General features: G+C 45.0%; 1 protein-coding gene across 1 annotated transcript in view; it reads left to right on the forward strand.

Annotated features, from left to right (window-relative positions):
* Positions 1-204: 204 nt before the first annotated feature.
* SMOC2 (SPARC related modular calcium binding 2) overlaps positions 205-17,380 on the forward strand; it is a 134,433-nt gene continuing 117,257 nt past the window's right edge. The window contains exon 1 of the mRNA XM_081188270.1: positions 205-1,175. Coding sequence (XP_081044396.1) covers positions 1,098-1,175 — 78 coding nt within the window. The 5' untranslated portion in view covers positions 205-1,097. The remainder of the gene's footprint in view (positions 1,176-17,380) is intronic.

The raw sequence follows: 17,380 nt of genomic DNA on the forward strand, positions 1-17,380 counted from the left end.
TGAAAGAGAGAGCGAAAAGACACTCTTTAGCGTCAAGGCACACGCACGCACCCAATCCTCTTGCTTATCCTTCAAAGCTAGAGTTACCGAGCAACTGCCCCAAAATGTCACCAGAGCTGGAAGGCGAACAACGCCGAGGGAACACACCAACTGCCCGGCGCTCACCTTTTAAACCCTCTTTTGCAACGCAATCTGCAACAACCCCCAGCAGCGGGACTAGAAGCAAACGCACGCTTGCCTCTTTGCGCACGCTGGCCTCTTGCAAACGGTTGCAGGCGGCACGCTGGTGACCGCCTCAAATGGTCCAGTTTGCCCCCTTTTTTGGGTCTCTCACTCTTGCTGGTTATTTTGCTTTCCAAAAGAATCTGCTAGGAATCTCAGCGAAGGGGGCGAGCAAAAACTGGTGTCAGGAGGGTTAATCAATCAATCAGCGGAGGATCTGCAGGTCTGGGAGGAGGCATTGGAGGCCGGGCTCAGAGGGAAGCGCAGAGAGGGGTGTGTATATAAGACATTGGGAGGTTCATACTGCACCTTCCCCATCTCTCCGGCCGCCTCCTTCCAAACCATCCCGAATTCCTGCAGAGCCAGAGACAAGGCTGCTGCCTGGTGTAGGACGACAGAAGAGAGGATTAGGGAAGTCCCCCGCTCTTTAATTGCTATTATTTAAAGTCCCCCCTCCCGTGCGCGCTCTCTCTTGCTCGCTCCCCGGGCGAGCATCAGATGACAGCTCCACACCGAGGGAGGGCAAAGCAAGCTGCTTGGCCACCAGCAGACAGTATCTGATTCGGGGATCCGCAGCAGGCAGCTCCTGTACAACGAGAAAGGGATCGTCGCTCCACAGGCGGAGAGCCGGAGTGGAGAGAGCGGCGAGTTCGGGACCTGCAAGCCTGCGGAGGGGATCCCCAACCCAGCAGCCCCAGGGCGCAACGGAGAGCGGCTTCGTCTCGCGTGCGCACTCCCCTCTCCAAACCTGAGGAGGGAATTGGCGCCCAAGAAGACCCGCCAGGGGAAATCCTCCGCAGGAAGGAGGGCTTGAGCCCCACTAGGGACTGACAGACGGACCCCGCCACGAAGGCCCGATCCGGCGGCGCCCGAGGATGCTGCTGCTGCCGCTGTGGCTGCTGCTGCCGGAGCTGGCGCTCCTCGCGCCGGCTCAGAAGTTCTCTGCGCTCACGGTAAGGCAGGCGCGGCTCCTTCTTCTTTCCTTCCCCAGCGTCGCCGCGCCGGGGCAGCAAAGCGCCCTCCTGCGTCTCTTCCCCGAGGCCGCTCGTCTGCGTTTGCCATTGTCTTCCCACCCACAAAGGCACTTGCTGAGCGCGCTGTGCCAAGCGCGGATGGGCAGCCAGGAACGAGCTTCGTTGTACTCTAGGGCTAAGAGGTGTCTTGACCTGGCAAAGCAAGTTTCCAGACCTAGGTAGATTCCTACCCACCCGTACTACCCTCACAGACACGTGTGTCACAAACACACAAACACACGCACGCACCTTGATGAAACGTTGACGGGGCGAAATTCCTAAGCCCTCAAGTAAAAGCGAGGAAATGCCACTTTTGCTTTTTTTTTTTTAAGCTAGGCAATCTTCTAGTCCTCAGTATTGCACTAAAAATATGCAGTCAAGGCTCCATCCTCCTTAGCGGCGTTTCTGAAACAGCCAACTGTGTATGTCTTGCTTGAGACTTCCTATAGTTTTAATGCAAAAATCCATGAGAACTTAGTCTGGAGTTGGAGTGTGTGGGTCTCCTATCAGGAAGGATTTATTTTCAAATGTGTGAGTGCATATTTGAAGACCAGGTAAGATGACAGTCTCCACAAAATTGGTACAACTGAGCTCACACAACATTTTGTTGTTGTTGATACAATCAAGCAGAAATTGTTGTAGGCATACCTGTGCGTAATGAAATCTTTTATTCACAGTGACAATTCTAGACTGATAGTGAGAAGAGCTCTAAATGGATTGACTAATTCCATTAATGAATTTGGAGTAACGTTTTGTCCTGTGCGTGTACACGCCCTAGGACACACAAAGTAACTGAAGCCAATGCAGGTTACAGCTGTATGCACCAAATACCTGAGTTACCAAATATTCACTTGATCCAGTTTTGGTCTGCTGAGGGTGCTTGAGCTGAGCAAGTTTGAATGCAAGTTTGGTGGTTTAAGTGGTTTGTGTTTGGCAGCCTACGAATTGCTGGCACTCAGTGGCGGATTAGACTCCTAAATGCTTTCAGGAAAAGGGAGAGTGTGAGCCACTGCGTTAAGAGTTTTGCACATTGATCCTAAGTAAGGCTTACTTGAAACAGAAGCCAGTCTGAGAGATTCTGATGCAGTTTACTCCATACTAAGTGAGCTTGGAATTTCAGCCTAACAGCAAATGTGAATGTACAGAACTACTTGGAAGTAAAGTTCACACAAATGAATGGGACTCACTTTCAGTTTGGAGGTCTATCTGAAGTCCTGATTGATTCTACTAGAGGAAGTTCTCTATGCATGTATAGGAATCCCCAATTTCTTGCAGCGTGTGTTCCCCTGCCCACGAAAGAGAACAAGTAAACCTGTACACAACACTAAGAGCTTCAGAACAGTTGGATCACTGCCAGTGGGCAATAGCCAATGAAGTCTGGTGACACTTAAACATATTCCATTCAAATCAATGGAACTTAAGCATTAACGGTGAGCTCAGTTCCTTCTGAATTTAATGTGACTAAAGCAATTTATGCCTAACTTTCTCTGGATTGCATCCAGTGTGTTATTTATGGCCCCTTCAGCCTCATTTTCTCTGCTTCATTCCTTTAAATGCCAACTCTCGAGACATTTTACCTAGTTTCATTGAATTCACTGGTCCTGGAATTCAACAAATGGTCTGAAGAGTTAACCAGGACTGCAGGCAGAAACCTTAGTCTGTTGTGACAGCATTCTGGGATCCCAGGGATCTTACTCCCAAGTAGATGCACTTAAGAGAGCATAGACTCACTCCTGATTGCTTCATTTTCTCAAATGACTTTTCAGCGATGTTTTAGGCCCAATTCCTTCTTTAGGTGGGCAGTAGCTGTGCCACCAGGAAACAGAATTTTGTAGGCACCCAGTTGTCCTTTGTTGGCCGACAGTTCCTATAATGAAAGCCTTCCTTGGTTTTGCAATTGGCTTAAACTACTTGGTTAGCTCTTCATACGAACAGCATGAATGTGTTGTAGGGAGGGATGATTGACACACATCCAACTTGCCTCCAGAACTGACTATGCTTTCCTAGTTCAAGTGTTCAGGTCAAACACTAGAACAAATTTTGGTCATGATGGTCTATCTCCTCATGTCAATAACCACTAATGCCCAATGCTATACATTTAAAGCACATTTAGTGTACATGGCTTCCCCAAATAATCATGGGGACTGTAGTTTTGTTAAAAGCACTGGGAATTGTAGCTCTGTAAGGATTCCCATGTACTATTAAATATATGGTGTGGCTGGGACCCTTGAGGAGTCCCCCGCCTGTCATGAATTCATACAAAATGCAAGCTGCTCCCCTTCTCCAAGCTTTCCAGCCTCTGCTGCTCTGCCCTCTATCACCAGCCCACATTTTCCAAGGAAGAAGCCTTACCTTGGGAAAGAGGGCAATAGGTGATGACATCATTTCCTGTTGGACACCATATTTGACAGGAAATGGTGCATGGAGTGGCCTTTTGATCCCCATTTGACTTTGGAGCCAGCTCAAAATAGGCTGGATGAAACTGAAAAAATAGAGCAGTCTATTCAGTCAAGGGAGACAGTTCCTCTTGAGGTTCTCCCCCTTACAAATACTCACCCCATTTCTAAATTTGGCTCCCTGGCATCAGCCTTGTTGCTTGGATAAGGTATATGAACTTGATTAAAATATAATCTCAGTGAAGTCTGATGAAAGCAGCCACAATTTATTTTGGTAGCTTACCTGTTTGTGCATTGTTACTCTTTCATGACCAAAAAGAGAAAACGGAACCAACTTTAGTTGTGCTTCTCTTTCATACGGAAATTTCATTCTATGGCTACAATGCTCTGCCCATCTATATGGAGATAAATCCCATTGAATTTAGTGGGACTTGCTTCTGAGTGAATGTACATAGGAATGTATGTACTGCTGTACTTTATACTGTATTAAGCATGCTATTTTATCTCTTTTACATCGTAGCCTGACTCATGTTTTCCTTTTCCCTCCATGTAAAGAGCCTGTGTTTTTATGGGGTTGAATTAAGCAAATATATCTTGAACAATCTACCTGATCTCATTTACCTCTTAAATCATATTAAAGTGCTGGAAGAATAGCAAAGTTTGAGGGGCGTAGCAATAAGTTTCTCAGAACATGAGTCAGGTCTTCCTTCCTTCAGGAGAAGCTTCCCTGAATCCTTATCCCACTCCAAAGAGTGTGTATATTATAGTGAAATAAAACAAAAACACCACCAGTTTATTTTGTCAAAGAGTGACTAATGTATATGATAATGGGTATCCCTCAGTGCTTTTGTTATATTTCACTTTTATTTTACACATTTATAGCCTTGCCCCATATTACACGCATTCAGACTTCCCCCCAGGAAAACCCAATCTTTACTGCTGAATTGGATTGACTTGTGGCTCAGTCAGTAAAGCATGAGACTCTTAATCGCAGGGTTGTGGGTTTGAGCCCCATGTCGGGCAAAAGATTCCTGCATTGCAGAGGTTAGACTAGATGACTTTCACAGTCCCTTCCAGCTCTATGAAATGTCAATTGGGTGTACCACAGATGGATGTTTGCTCCGATTCAGCACTAAAGAGCGAGTTTTCCTGGGGAAAGCAGCAGGGCAAACAGAATATGGAAAACTACTTGGACCCATGCTTTCTAGGTGAGCAGAAGAACAAGCCCAGAAACAGGAATGGGAAACTGAGGCCCTCCAGAGATTGCTGGACTACAACTCCCATCATCCCCAAGCATTTGTCATGCTGGCTGGGACTGATGGGACTTGTAGTCCAATAGCATCTGGAGTGTCGTAGCAGCTTCTCCATCCCTGCGGTGGAGGAGAACTGTACTTGCCCCCCAGCAGATTCTTGTCTACCTCGTCAAGCAATTCCCAGCCACTGGAGAAACGCAGAAGGGCAGCTGCCCAGAAGTAAAAACAGGGAGGTCATTTGGTCAGTAATGCATGTTGTACACCTGGATAAAGGGATCTGCTGGGGGCAATATAGTGTGTGTTTACTGGGTTTTGTTTTAATTCATGTGGTTTTGTTGTGAATTGCCTAACGCTTGCAGAACAGCAGGATATAAATGTCTTAAGTAAATACACAAATAAATAAGATCAAGCAGTGACCCTTGTTTACATTTCACAAGCCAGAGGTCCACACATTGGGTTCTGTGTATGAAGGGCAGCTGAGCCCATTCATTAGGAAAACCAAATAAGCCATAACCACTTTCCTAGCCAAATCTTGCAATGGAAAAGTTCAGCACAGTCTTCTCGGTGACTTTGAATGATTTGAAAATGATAATTGAAGACTCAAACATTTTCCTTGCAGCTAGGTTTAAGCAAAAGCTAAAACTCTCACGAGGCCCCTTAATGCTGGTTTGTTTGAAGTATTTGAGGTGGAGGGTTGTGCTCTTAGGTCGAGCTTTATGACACACATGCAGCTTATGGAAGCAGTAAAGTGGGACATATTTATCTTAGCCGTTCAGCAAATGAACATTTCTATGACATAGTAAATGTTCCCTCTGCGATAAGTTTGGTGGGGGTGAAAGTGAGACCGGCTGGGTCACTCATACCTGACATTCTTCAGAAGGGGTCCTGTCCCCCCTGTGCCGTTTCCTGGAAATAATTTGCTGATTAAAAGCTACTAATTGAAAACTTTAAAAGAAACCATTCACTTCCAAGAACTTTTATAGTGTGTGACTTCTGCAAGTGCAGATCACATTAAGTCAAGTGTATTTTATCCCTAGCAAGCTGTAACACCACCTTTAAAGCTCAGCTTTAAAGCAGAGGTGCTAATAATAATAATAATAATAATAATAATAATAATAATAATAATAACAACAACAACAACAACAACAACAATAATGTTTCTAGCACAACCTTAATTCTCTCCCTGAATTATCTGCTTGCTCTTGCAGTTGTACCACAGTCATTTTTCACTACTATATTACTTTAGTAGTTTCTTTTAACTTTCTGTGTGTGTGTGTGTGGGCACACACACGTTGTCATCAACCAATATTTAGCTGTTTTATGCTAGCCATATAATCTTACAGCTCCTAACACCTTTCTTTCCAAATGGTCTGGAGCATTTTACAGCTAGGTATATCTAACAAACTTTGAATCCAGCCTCTTCTGGCATGGGGGATAGCAGCAAACATGATGTTTGGTAGTAACTGTGGGGCAGGGAAGACACCTTGGCCAAGGGTTGAGAACAAAACCGCATTTTGCAAAAGAGAACAATAAAGGGATACATAGTGACCTTGCACTCCAGGCCTGATGTGATACAAAATCAAGTAAAAAAAAAAAAGGTGGTGAATGAAGCATGTTGCACAATAGAAGTTCAGCATACATCAATTGCTATAAATAAGATTGTTTACTAATCAGTTGCGGAACACGCAGTTGGAAAAAGCACTAGCTGGAAGAAATGCTCAGCTTTGTGGGTTTGAGCTTGAAGGTTCAGGGTCAACACATTTTTGGATGGGTTTGATGGCCAAGAAAAAATGTGTCATCACTAGGACTTGACCTTAAGGGATGAGGGAGCGGGCAGTGCTGTGGTCTAAAACCACCGAGCTTCTTGGGCTTGCTAATCGGAATGTCGGCGGTTCGAATCCACATGACATTGTGAGCTCCCATTGCTCTATCCCAGCTCCTGCCAACCTAGCAGTTTGAAAGCATACTACTGCAAGTAGATAAATAGCTACCACTATGGTGGGAAGGTAAATGGTGTTTCTGTGCTCTATGGATTCTGTCATGGTCCTCCGTGCGCCAGCAGTGGTTTAGTCATGCTGGCCACATGACTCGGAAAGCTGTCTGTGGACAAATGGCCTGAAAGCGAGATGAGCACTGCACCCTATAGTTGCCTTTGACTGTCCAGGGGTCCTTTACCTTTACCTTGTTTGTGACCTCTTGTTGCCTCTTTGAAATGCAGCTTGAAGTTATGAACCACACTGGTACAGAGCCATTGAGGTGTGCGGTAGGAGGGTGGGTGCTCTCTGCCTTGGTAGCCGAGCTCCAGTGTTCTAGCAGGTGCAGAGGCAAGCCAACCCATCACTGCTGCTCCCTTCCTGCTCAGAGGGGCAATGAAGGCATGTGGCCTTTCCTGCCTGATGGGTGCTTGGAGTTCTAAATGCCAGGAGACCCAGAGACAATCTTCTCTCCAGGTTTTAGATTGGGGAAGGTGCAAGGATCATTCTGGTATGGAGCCTTGGGTGTGTGCAGTGGGTGCCAAAACTATGATGCAGAATGGAAGGCGAGAGGCAAGGGGTGCTGAACTTTGGCATTGCACGGGGCACCGCTGAGATTTGAGACCCCAGCGCCCACCACTGCCTCTCCCATCTGTGGCTCCAGCAGCCACAGAAAGGAATCCTCAATCTTGTCTCACTCACCAGAGCTCGGTTAACTTCTCATGATGGTGAAGGCGGTAGAGTGATGATGGAATTCTTCTAAAGTTAAATGTAGAAGACACTTCTCATGCTCCGCTACAGTGCACACGCCACATATGAACCAGACATATTATGGTATCCTCATGTACACGCTTTGCATGTTCCCCGTTATGTGCTGGGTTTGTTTCATTTCATCACACAGGTATAGTGTGATGGAGGTAGGGCCTTTTCTGGTTCTTCTTGAAGCATGTATGCTAGGTGCACACATGATGAAAATGATATTTGCCTTACATTTTATGGGACACTCTGAATATTCATGGTGCACCTATAGTGTACCTAGATGCTTTCTGGGGCTGATGAGAGTTGTAGTCTAAAACATCTGGAGGGCGCCAGGTTGGGAAGCCTGGTGTAGATGGTAATATGTGTTGCTATGTATAGTACTGGTTGGGAAAGGGGTCCACATCAGACACTTCCTGTCTAAATGTACCTGTGTGTGCAGTCTCCAGTCATCCGACAATGGAATTCTTACATAGGAGCTGCTTTTATAGACATCACTGCTTAGCTGGAGTGGATATTCCTTTGTACAGCATGAAGCTACACTTAGCATTTTGAAATTGTGTGTGTGCATGTTTTTTAAAAAGCAACCATTTAAGAGCAGAAGAATACTTTATTTGGGGAAAGCTCAACATTTTCTCGCTGAAACATAGATCTTAGTGCTTGGATTTTTGGTGCCATGGAACAGCTTTATTTCCCAAATTTATTTCAACACATTCCTGTTGAATGCTAGAAAATGATGTATGATGACCAACAGGACTCATATTGATGATTATGACCCCCTTCTCCCTAATAATTAATTTTCTGCGAGATTAGAGGGTGTAGGAGAAGGATGGATATCCCCTCTCTACTAATCCTTCCTCTGACTTCCCAGTGCTTTATGCAGGAAATAAGATGGATAAAAACAACTTACCCCCTGCTTTGCTGTTAATAGATACTGCAGGTAGGCGGAAAGGGAGAAATAAGCTTTCTGTGTGTGGTGTAGTGGTTAAGAGTGGTAGTCACGTAATCTGGGAAACCGGGTTCGCGTCTCCGCTCCTCCACATGCAGCTGCTGGGTGACCTTGGGCCAGTCACACTTCTCTGAAGTCTCTCAGCCCCACTCACCTCACAGAGTGTTTGTTGTGGGGGAGGAAGGGAAAGGAGAATGTTAGCCGCTTTGAGACTCCTTAAAGGGAGTGAAAGGCGGGATATCAAATCCAAACTCTTCTTCTTCTAGTTCAGTAGGAGCTGGTGAGGCTGAGCTTCTTTCCCATTTTCAAAATGTGGCACATTGCTTTGCTTACCAGGGGGGGGGGCAAGGGCAAAGAAGAAGAAGAAGAAGAAGAAGAAGAAGAAGAAGAAGAAGAAGAAGAAGAAGAGGAGGAGGAGGAGGAGGAGGAGGAGGAGGAGGAGGAGGAGCTTGGATTTGATATCCCTCTTTATCACTACCCGAAGGAGTCTCAAAGCGGCTAACATTCTCCTTTCCCTTCCTGCCCCACAACAAACACTCTGTGAGGTGAGTGGGGCTGAGAGACTTCAAAGAAGTGTGACTGGCCCAAGGTCACCCAGCAGCTGCATGTGGAGGAACGGAGATGCGAACCCGGTTACCCAGATTACGAGACTACCGCTCTTAACCACTACACCACACTGGTGTAGAACGAGCTCAGCATGGGGTGGGCATAGCTAAAAACACAGTGATGGGAGGGTCAGATTAGCTCACCACCAGCCAGTACTGCGTCAGTCCATCATATTCAGAGTGGCACGACATTTCATTTGAGTTATATTTAGCAGTCTTTTGTTGGCATTCCAAAGTCTTGTTGGAAAACATGCAGGTTCCTATGGGAGATTGGTTCTGGCCCATCCAGTAAGGGCATCTCCTATGACTGGCCTGAAACCTTTCCCTAGTTTATGCACACACACTTAATCTTCTAATGGAAATCATTTCGATGGCTCTGATAGAATTGGAAATGTAGAAGTGGCTGTAGACTGTTCTTCTTGAACCTTTGTTGAATGAGCTTTAAGCACTGATTTTACAGCTTTTTAAAAATGAAGTAGGATCGATCACTTCCAATTGATCCAATTCCAAAGCTTTCTTTGAGCATGTATGGCAAATCAGGGGCGACCCAAGGCCCATTCTAGGAATCCTGCTCTATGGATATTGACTGCGTTGTACTTCTTTAGGTACAGTCAGAAAACAGTGTGTGGCCTGTTAGGACTCAATATCGAGTTCAGCACCGAACAATGGTTCTCAAGCTGAAGCCACAGAACATGCCTCTTGATTGCAGATGTGGTTTCTCTCCACCTTTCCCCTTTTTCTAGAAAAGGCAAATACTGCACCACTGACTTGTGTGAAGAAGGTGGAGGAACCTGCAGTTATGGAAAGCAATGTGTAGGGTCTGCTGTTGCCAGGGTTAAAGATAAAGGGCAGTTATCGATAGGGATGGATGAATCTGTCAGTTTCCCTCAGTTTTTCAGTTTTCCAGTCTTCAGTTCTCCACATGAATTTATGATCTTTTCCCCATGATAAGACCTTATGAAAATTCATCGGAATTTCAGCAAAAATTTCTCCTGACAATACACATTTTTGTTTGCAATTTTTGCTAGTGTACACACTTTTGCAAAGCAATTTCCCCTTCTGTAAAGCATTTTTGCATTTCACTGCTACATGCATTTTTATGCATATTACTTGGCCGGACAACAGCAGTGTAAAATTTGGAGAAGCGTGTATTTGGAAGGATTGCCGTGGTTCAGTTCATGTCCTGTTTTGGAAACTGCAGGGGTTAAACCACAGAGCCTAGGACTTGCTGATCAGAAGGTCGGTGGTTCGAATCCCCGTGACGGGGTGAGCTCCCGTTGCTCGGTCCCTGCTCCTGCCAACCTAGCAGTTCGAAAGCACATCAAAGTGCAAGTAGATAAATAAGTACCACTCCGGCGGGAAGGTAAACAGCATTTCTGTGTGCTGCTCTGGTTCGCCAGAAGTGGCGTAGTCATGTTGGCCACATGACCTGGAAGCTGTATGCCGGCTCCCTCGGCCAATAAAGCGAGATGAGCGCTGCAACCCCAGAGTCGGTCACGACTGGACCTAATGGACAGGGGTCCCTTTACCTTTTCCTTTAAATGTGAACTAGATTGAATATCTCCCCCATCCCTGAATGAAACTATGTTTCTGGTTCTCTACCACTGTCTTCTTTTTACTCTAGATGCATCTTCCCTCTGCAGCCCACAGCCTCAGTGAAAACACCCTGGTGGAAAAATCACACTATTGAACAGCTTCATGTTTTTACCCAGTCTTGCTTTCTTAACTTAAAGAGTACTTTTCTAACTTTATCTTGGCATAGTATTTCACTGCAGAATGAGCAACCTATCTGAGAGAGGGAAAGAGGGAGAAGGGAGAGATCTAAAACTAAAGTGAATTCCCAGAAGACTGCTGGGCCACAGGAAAGCTTGGGAAGAAACTTTGGCAGCATAATTTGTATTTGGAGGGGAAATGAAGCTGGACCTATCACAGACTTACTTTATCTCAAAAGTCTGTCCAGATAAGGAGCCTCTAGATTTGAAGATACCCTAGCTGTTTATCTTCCAATTGGTTTTTCTTCCTCTTCTCCATGTCAAAATATTTGCGCATGCACTCACCACAAGATCTTAACTACAGAAAGAAATTTGCCAAGGTCTCTTACAAGTCCATTCACAGCCCTGGAAGCAACCTCATAGTATGAGATATAATATTCTATAACTCTTGGCATAAATGGTTGGAATATTTTCATGCTGTATTACTTTGTTATGGCATAGGATTTTTTTTAGCATTACAAATCTGCTGTGTATAATTCTTTGTAAATGTAGGGACGGCGTTCAACTGGCCTCCTTCCAGTCAAGGCAATGACATATTCACTAGAGATAAAGATAGAGCTGGCGATAGAAGCTAGGGGTACATTGTTAGCAGCAGGGGTTGCTGTCAAGGCCTAGCAGGTCCTGGAGGGGCCGTAGCAAATGTTCACATTTTATATTATATATAATGTGGCCATTGCAATTTGAAAATTAGGCGCATTCACGTAATGAACACCAGACTAAAAAATTCAAATCAAGAGTCATCTTTCAAGGCTTGGATTCTGATTAGTTTTGTGAGATCTCAGCTACTTCACGGTGACCCATGAGCAGTTGTGAACCACTCATCTTCTAAACAGGCAGGATGCTTAATCCTGCTGACTCAGCATTCTTTAAAAACATGAATTGGCTTCTCAGACTCATGCGATTAGCTCAAGAATGACAAGATGGGGAAAGCAAGATGTTTTGAGTTATTTTTCTTCGCTTTCTGAAGCATAGGAGTATAAGAGGCTGCTTCATAACAAATCAGGCTATTACTCTGTCTCTCTCAGTATTGCCTATACCAGTGTTTTTTAAACTTGGGTCACTGGCTGTTGTTGGACTACAACTCCCATCACCCCTGACCACAGCAGGTGAGGAATGCTAGCCTGTGCTGGCTGGCTGCAGCTCTCTGGGGTTTCTACTGTTGAGCTGTGGCCCTTCTCCTGGCAAGTCCTCTCGAGTTCATTGTGGCCTACTGTTAGGTACGTAGGTATAGGATTGCAGCCTAAGCTGTTGAGTCTGTTACATTGGGTTGCTACTGCTCAGTTCTGGACACATCACAGTGTAGAGCGTAGGAAGCTGTGTTATACTGACTCAATGCTTTGGTCCATGTAGCTCAGTATAGACTCCACCGAGACAAGGGGTTTCAAATCACAGATCTTTCCCGAGATCATGGGCTGAACTTGGGACCTTTTGCTTGCAAAGAACATGCTCCGTCCTGGAGCTGTGGCTCTTCCTTCGTGAACAGGTAACACATTTTGTTTTTAAATGGTCACCATATCTGAAACAAAATGAAGCTTGGGAATGTCTGTGGAAGCCCATGGTCTTCACCATTTTGTTTACTTTTGTGTGATGGCTTAAACCAACAACAGCATACATGTGCAGTATTGTGAAGAGAAGGTGGTGGCAGCGGGAGAAGTAAAGAAGGATCAAGGACAAAAAACAGGCCAAGTAGCTGTTCAGAGATGTTTAGGACAGGAATGATGAACCCGTGGTCCTCCAGATGTTGCTGGACTCCAACTCCCATGAAGCCCAGCCAGCATGGCCAATGATCAAGGATGATGAGAGCTGAAGTCAAATGACATCTAGGGGACCACATGCTCCACATCCCTGGTTTATAGGGGGCTTGATGTGGTCTGTTGAGAAACAGATGTTGGCTGTTTTTCTGTCAGAGGCAACTCATAAACAGCACAAGTAAATCCCTAAATATTATAAATAAGCACAAATAAATATTACAAATACGCAGAATCATCTGTTCCTCAACTTTCTGTGCAACCACAGAGACCTGGAACGTTTTAAGAAGTGAAAGCTGAGGGCTGTTGTTCACATTGCAAGGCGAGAGATACGGGTGCATTCTTGGGAGCTGGGGGTGGGAAGCAAGATGCACATAACAACATTTGTATCAGCTTTAGAGAGACAGCACACGTAGGGCAAGCCCAAACTCTTGTCCTTGTTTCAAAGGCAGCCCTGAGTCCTCTAACTACAACATTACATTTTCACATCTCTTCAAACATGCTTGCAATGCCCTTTCGCCTGCCAAGAATTCTGCCTTTGTCTTTCAAATGGGAGATTAGAACCAGCTTGAGAATGTAAGGCAGCGCTTTCCAAACACTTCAACTTAGGGTCCTCTTCTAAGCTTACTTTACCTTGCCCCCCCACCTCAATATATTAGTTAGCCAATTCTTCAGAGGAGGATGCACAGATTTTCACATGTATTGCGGCTTCTGCAGCCAGCTTCCGTATGTAAATATTTGTAGTTCATGGCATGAATTTGGAAAAGGGCCCTAGCACATATTTTGCTCAGAGAAGTCTCTGGGTTCAATCCCTACCATCTCTAGTCAGGGCTGGTAAAAACCTTGTCGGAAACTGCAGAGAGCTGCTGCCAAACAGTGGAAAGAATACTGAGGTAGAAGGGCCAACCATTTGACTTGGTATAACCAATGGCCTATTTTTACTACCACTGTTACAACTGCTGCTGCTACTATCAGGGCTTTTTTTTCAGCTGGAACTCAGCAGACTCCCAGAACCTCTCAGGTGAGTGTCATTGCCATTATAAGAAAATGAGGGAAGCATTTATGGTGAATTCTGGCACCTTTTTCTAGAAAAAAATGTGTGTTTTGGGGTTCCATGCAAGATCGTGGCCCCAAAAAGTGCTATTTTCAGGGCAAGATCTTGTCGCAAAATCATGGCACCCAAAATGGCCACCGTGCTCTTGCATGAGAAAATGGCATGCTCCCCTTTTTTCTGGGACACTTGTGGGGTATGGGCCATCTTCTCCATTAGGTAGAGTGAGATGTTGGTTGTTGCAAGTGGAAGACCTGAAGCTTTCCTGAAGGGGGGCAAATGGTCCCTCATGGAATTTCTTTATTTTTAAACTGCCTTGGGTGCTTAAATGTCCTCTTCCACCCTGCCTGCCTCCTTATTCTGCTCGCACTGTGTAAGAAGGCTGAGCAATTTGCACTTGGCACTGGAGATTTTTCAACCACAAAAAGAAGTAAAAAATCAGATGCTGTTTATATGACTTTGCTTTTTGTTCTGGTTTCCTCTAAGATGATGGACTGGCGACCGTAGCAAAAAGGGGAAAGTTCTCTTTCACAGCTGAAGAAATTAAAAGAGCACCTCTTTCTCCGTTAGGCATTTCTGCTGCTAGCTACTGAACATTTTGGGGAGCCTTACTGTGTCTGTGTGTTCATTCCCACCCCTAGCACATAACTTTTGTGTCCCTTTTAATACCTTGGATGGGTTCCACAACACACAACAGTTAAGATGGACCACTGAGGTAGCTGAACAGAGGGAAACAAAGCACAATCAAAGCCTTGCAACTTGAGGGACACATTTGGATGGCGCCTACAAACCCAAACATTCGGAAAAGCTCACTTTAATTGTGATTCAAACCAAGGCCATAAATAAAGCTCTAAGTGGCTCCAGATCCTTGAATCAACAGGATTGTTAGAACAAATGGGCATTGGTGTGACCAAGGGCACTTGGGCCTTGAAAATGAAACATTCACAATGAAGCTTTTTGGTGTTGAACTTCCAAGAAACTTTTCAGGGGGGGGGGAGAGCATTGTGGTTTGCTATTAAGGAATCCAGTTGACTTTTCCACTACGGTGGTACCTCGGGTTAAGTACTTAATTCGTTCCGGAGGTCTGTTCTTAACCTGAAACTGTTCTTAACCTGAAGCACCACTTTAGCTAATGGGGCCTCCCGCTGCTGCCGCGCCGCCAAGCCCAATTTCTGTTCTTATTCTGAAGCAAAGTTCTTAACCTGAAGCACTATTTTTGGGTTAGCGGAGTGTGTAACCTGAAGCGTATGTAACCTGAAGTGTATGTAACCTGAGGTACCACTGTACAGCTAAACAGTCACCTGCACTAATATGAGAAGGACAATCTTGATGTGAAATGGAGAATTTTGAAACTCAAACTGAATTTTGAAAAATCTCCAGTGCCAAGAACAAATTGCTCTCTAAATGCTTTGACTATGTTTTAGGCCACAGCTTACATTTAAAGCTGTATCATACCACTTTAACATTCATGGCTTCCCCCAAAGAATCCTTGAAACTGTAGTTTAAGGGTACTGAACATTGCTATGAGACCTCTATTGCCTTCACAAGGCTACAATTCCCACAGCGGTTTAATGGCCAACCCCTCTTTCCAAGGGACTCTGAGGAAAAATTGGAACTGAACCCTGAAAAAACAGAAGTATTACCGTATTTTTCGCTCTATAAGACGCACCAGACCACAAGACGCACCTAGTTTTTGGAGGAGGAAAACAAGAAAAAAATATTCTGAATCCCAGAAGCCAGAACAGCAAGAGGGATCGCTGCGCAGTGAAAGCAGCAATCCCTCTTCCTGTTCTGGCTTCTGGGATAGCTGCGCAGCCTGCATTCGTTCCATAAGACACGCACACATTTCCCCTTACTTTTTAGGAGGGAAAAAGTGAGTCTTATAGAGCAAAAAATACGGTATGTTGTTCCAGATTCTCGAATCCAGGAGGTGGGAAGATGGCCTGTTCCGGATGAGGTTGTATTCCCCTTGAATGAGCAAGTTGGGGTTTCTCCTGGACCCAACATTGTCACTTGAGGCCCAGGTGGCATCAGTGGCTAGGAGTGCCCATTTCCACTTACCGTATTTTTTGCACCATAACACTCACTTTTTTCCTCCTAAAAAGTAAGGGGAAATGTCTGTGCGTGTTATGGAGGGAATGCCTACGGGTGGCATGCCTACAGATTTTCCTCCTCTAAAAACTACGTGCGTGTTATGGTTGGGTGCGTGTTATAGAGCGAAAAATACGGTACATTTGGTTTGCCAGCTCTGGCCCCTTTGGTTTGCCAAGCTCTGGTAATTTCCAGATTGGATTATTGCAGTGCGCTCTATGTAGGGCTGCAACTAATTTCTTGGTAGTTATACCACCATCAGAAGTTCAGGGTGGTGGTGGTCCAAGATAGGACATTCTCTGTGGCCGCCCCTAAGCTGTGGAATTCGCTCTGCTCAGAGGTATGTCTGGTACCTTCATCATACAGCTTCTGGTGAATGCAGAAGACCTGCCTCTTTACCTCAGCCTTTGACATATGTGTTTTCAGGACCCGCTCTACTCCTGTTATTTGTTTTAACTGTTTTAATGCTGAATTTCTAATGGTTGTAATCAACACTGGGACGTGCTGAAAGATGGCAGGTGGTGGTGTTGATGATCATGATAAATATGATTTTGAGCTCCATTTTGGTTATTCTTCCACACTGCAGTTGCCCTTGGTCATTAGAAAACCTCCTTCGCCACATGTAGATTCTCAGCTACTACCCCCATAAACTGCTTGTATTTTACTAGCTATATTCTAATACCACACAATTTCTGAAATGACTGGTTGAGGGACATCCTTTCATAGCCAGCTAACCAGCTAGCCTGCTTCCCTGGGCCACCCTCCATTTCACCTAACCAATTTCCAGTGGATTTACATGAGTTGAGCTCATTTTATAAATGATTAAAAAAAATAAATCTGAACTCAAACCATATTTTGAAGGCTTTTCGGGATATGTTCTCTCAACATCTGTACGCAGGCTGAAACATTTACAAGACTGTCTCAACACAGTCAGTTCTGCACAAGTTGACTTCATCCATGAAATGAGATCATGTGAATGAGCACAGTCACTTTACAACAGTTCTGCTGGCATATCGGTCAATGAGTGAGCGACAGTACGAGGGCATGGGTTGGCAATGGATAGCTTTTGTTGAGTAAATTTGCCTCATGTTGATATCTGAGATTATATCCACTGTTATTCAACAGTGGCAAAGTATGATGTTATGTCCTGTTTGGCTAGAACTTGGCTCAGGGGGACAGGTTCAATTTGAAGGTTAGATATTTACTTAAACTTTATCTTAATCGCATTGGTTTGGAAATATTGATGGAAATCTCCCTAGGATCTGGCTGCATCATGAATGTCCTCATATTCCCAGTGGTTGGGCCGGAAAAGAACTACCGCAGAAGCAACCATTTTTAGTCTCTTGGTTTTTCTTGCTTCCAGTTCTATCTGAGGACAGGAAGAGCAGAAGTGCTTGGAAAACCTGAAACCTACAAGACCATTCAGCCAACAAGCCTAGCTAATATGAATGGGTCCTTATCTCAACTTGTTCGCACATTCTTAATCATTAGCCTTGCCTTGCAGTCTTCTCTCTCTCTCTCTCTCTCTCTCTCTCTCTCTCTCTCTCTCTC

The sequence above is a fragment of the Podarcis bocagei genome (assembly GCF_964188305.1).
Source record: "Podarcis bocagei genome assembly, chromosome: 3".
NCBI classification, from domain to species: domain Eukaryota; kingdom Metazoa; phylum Chordata; class Lepidosauria; order Squamata; family Lacertidae; genus Podarcis; species Podarcis bocagei.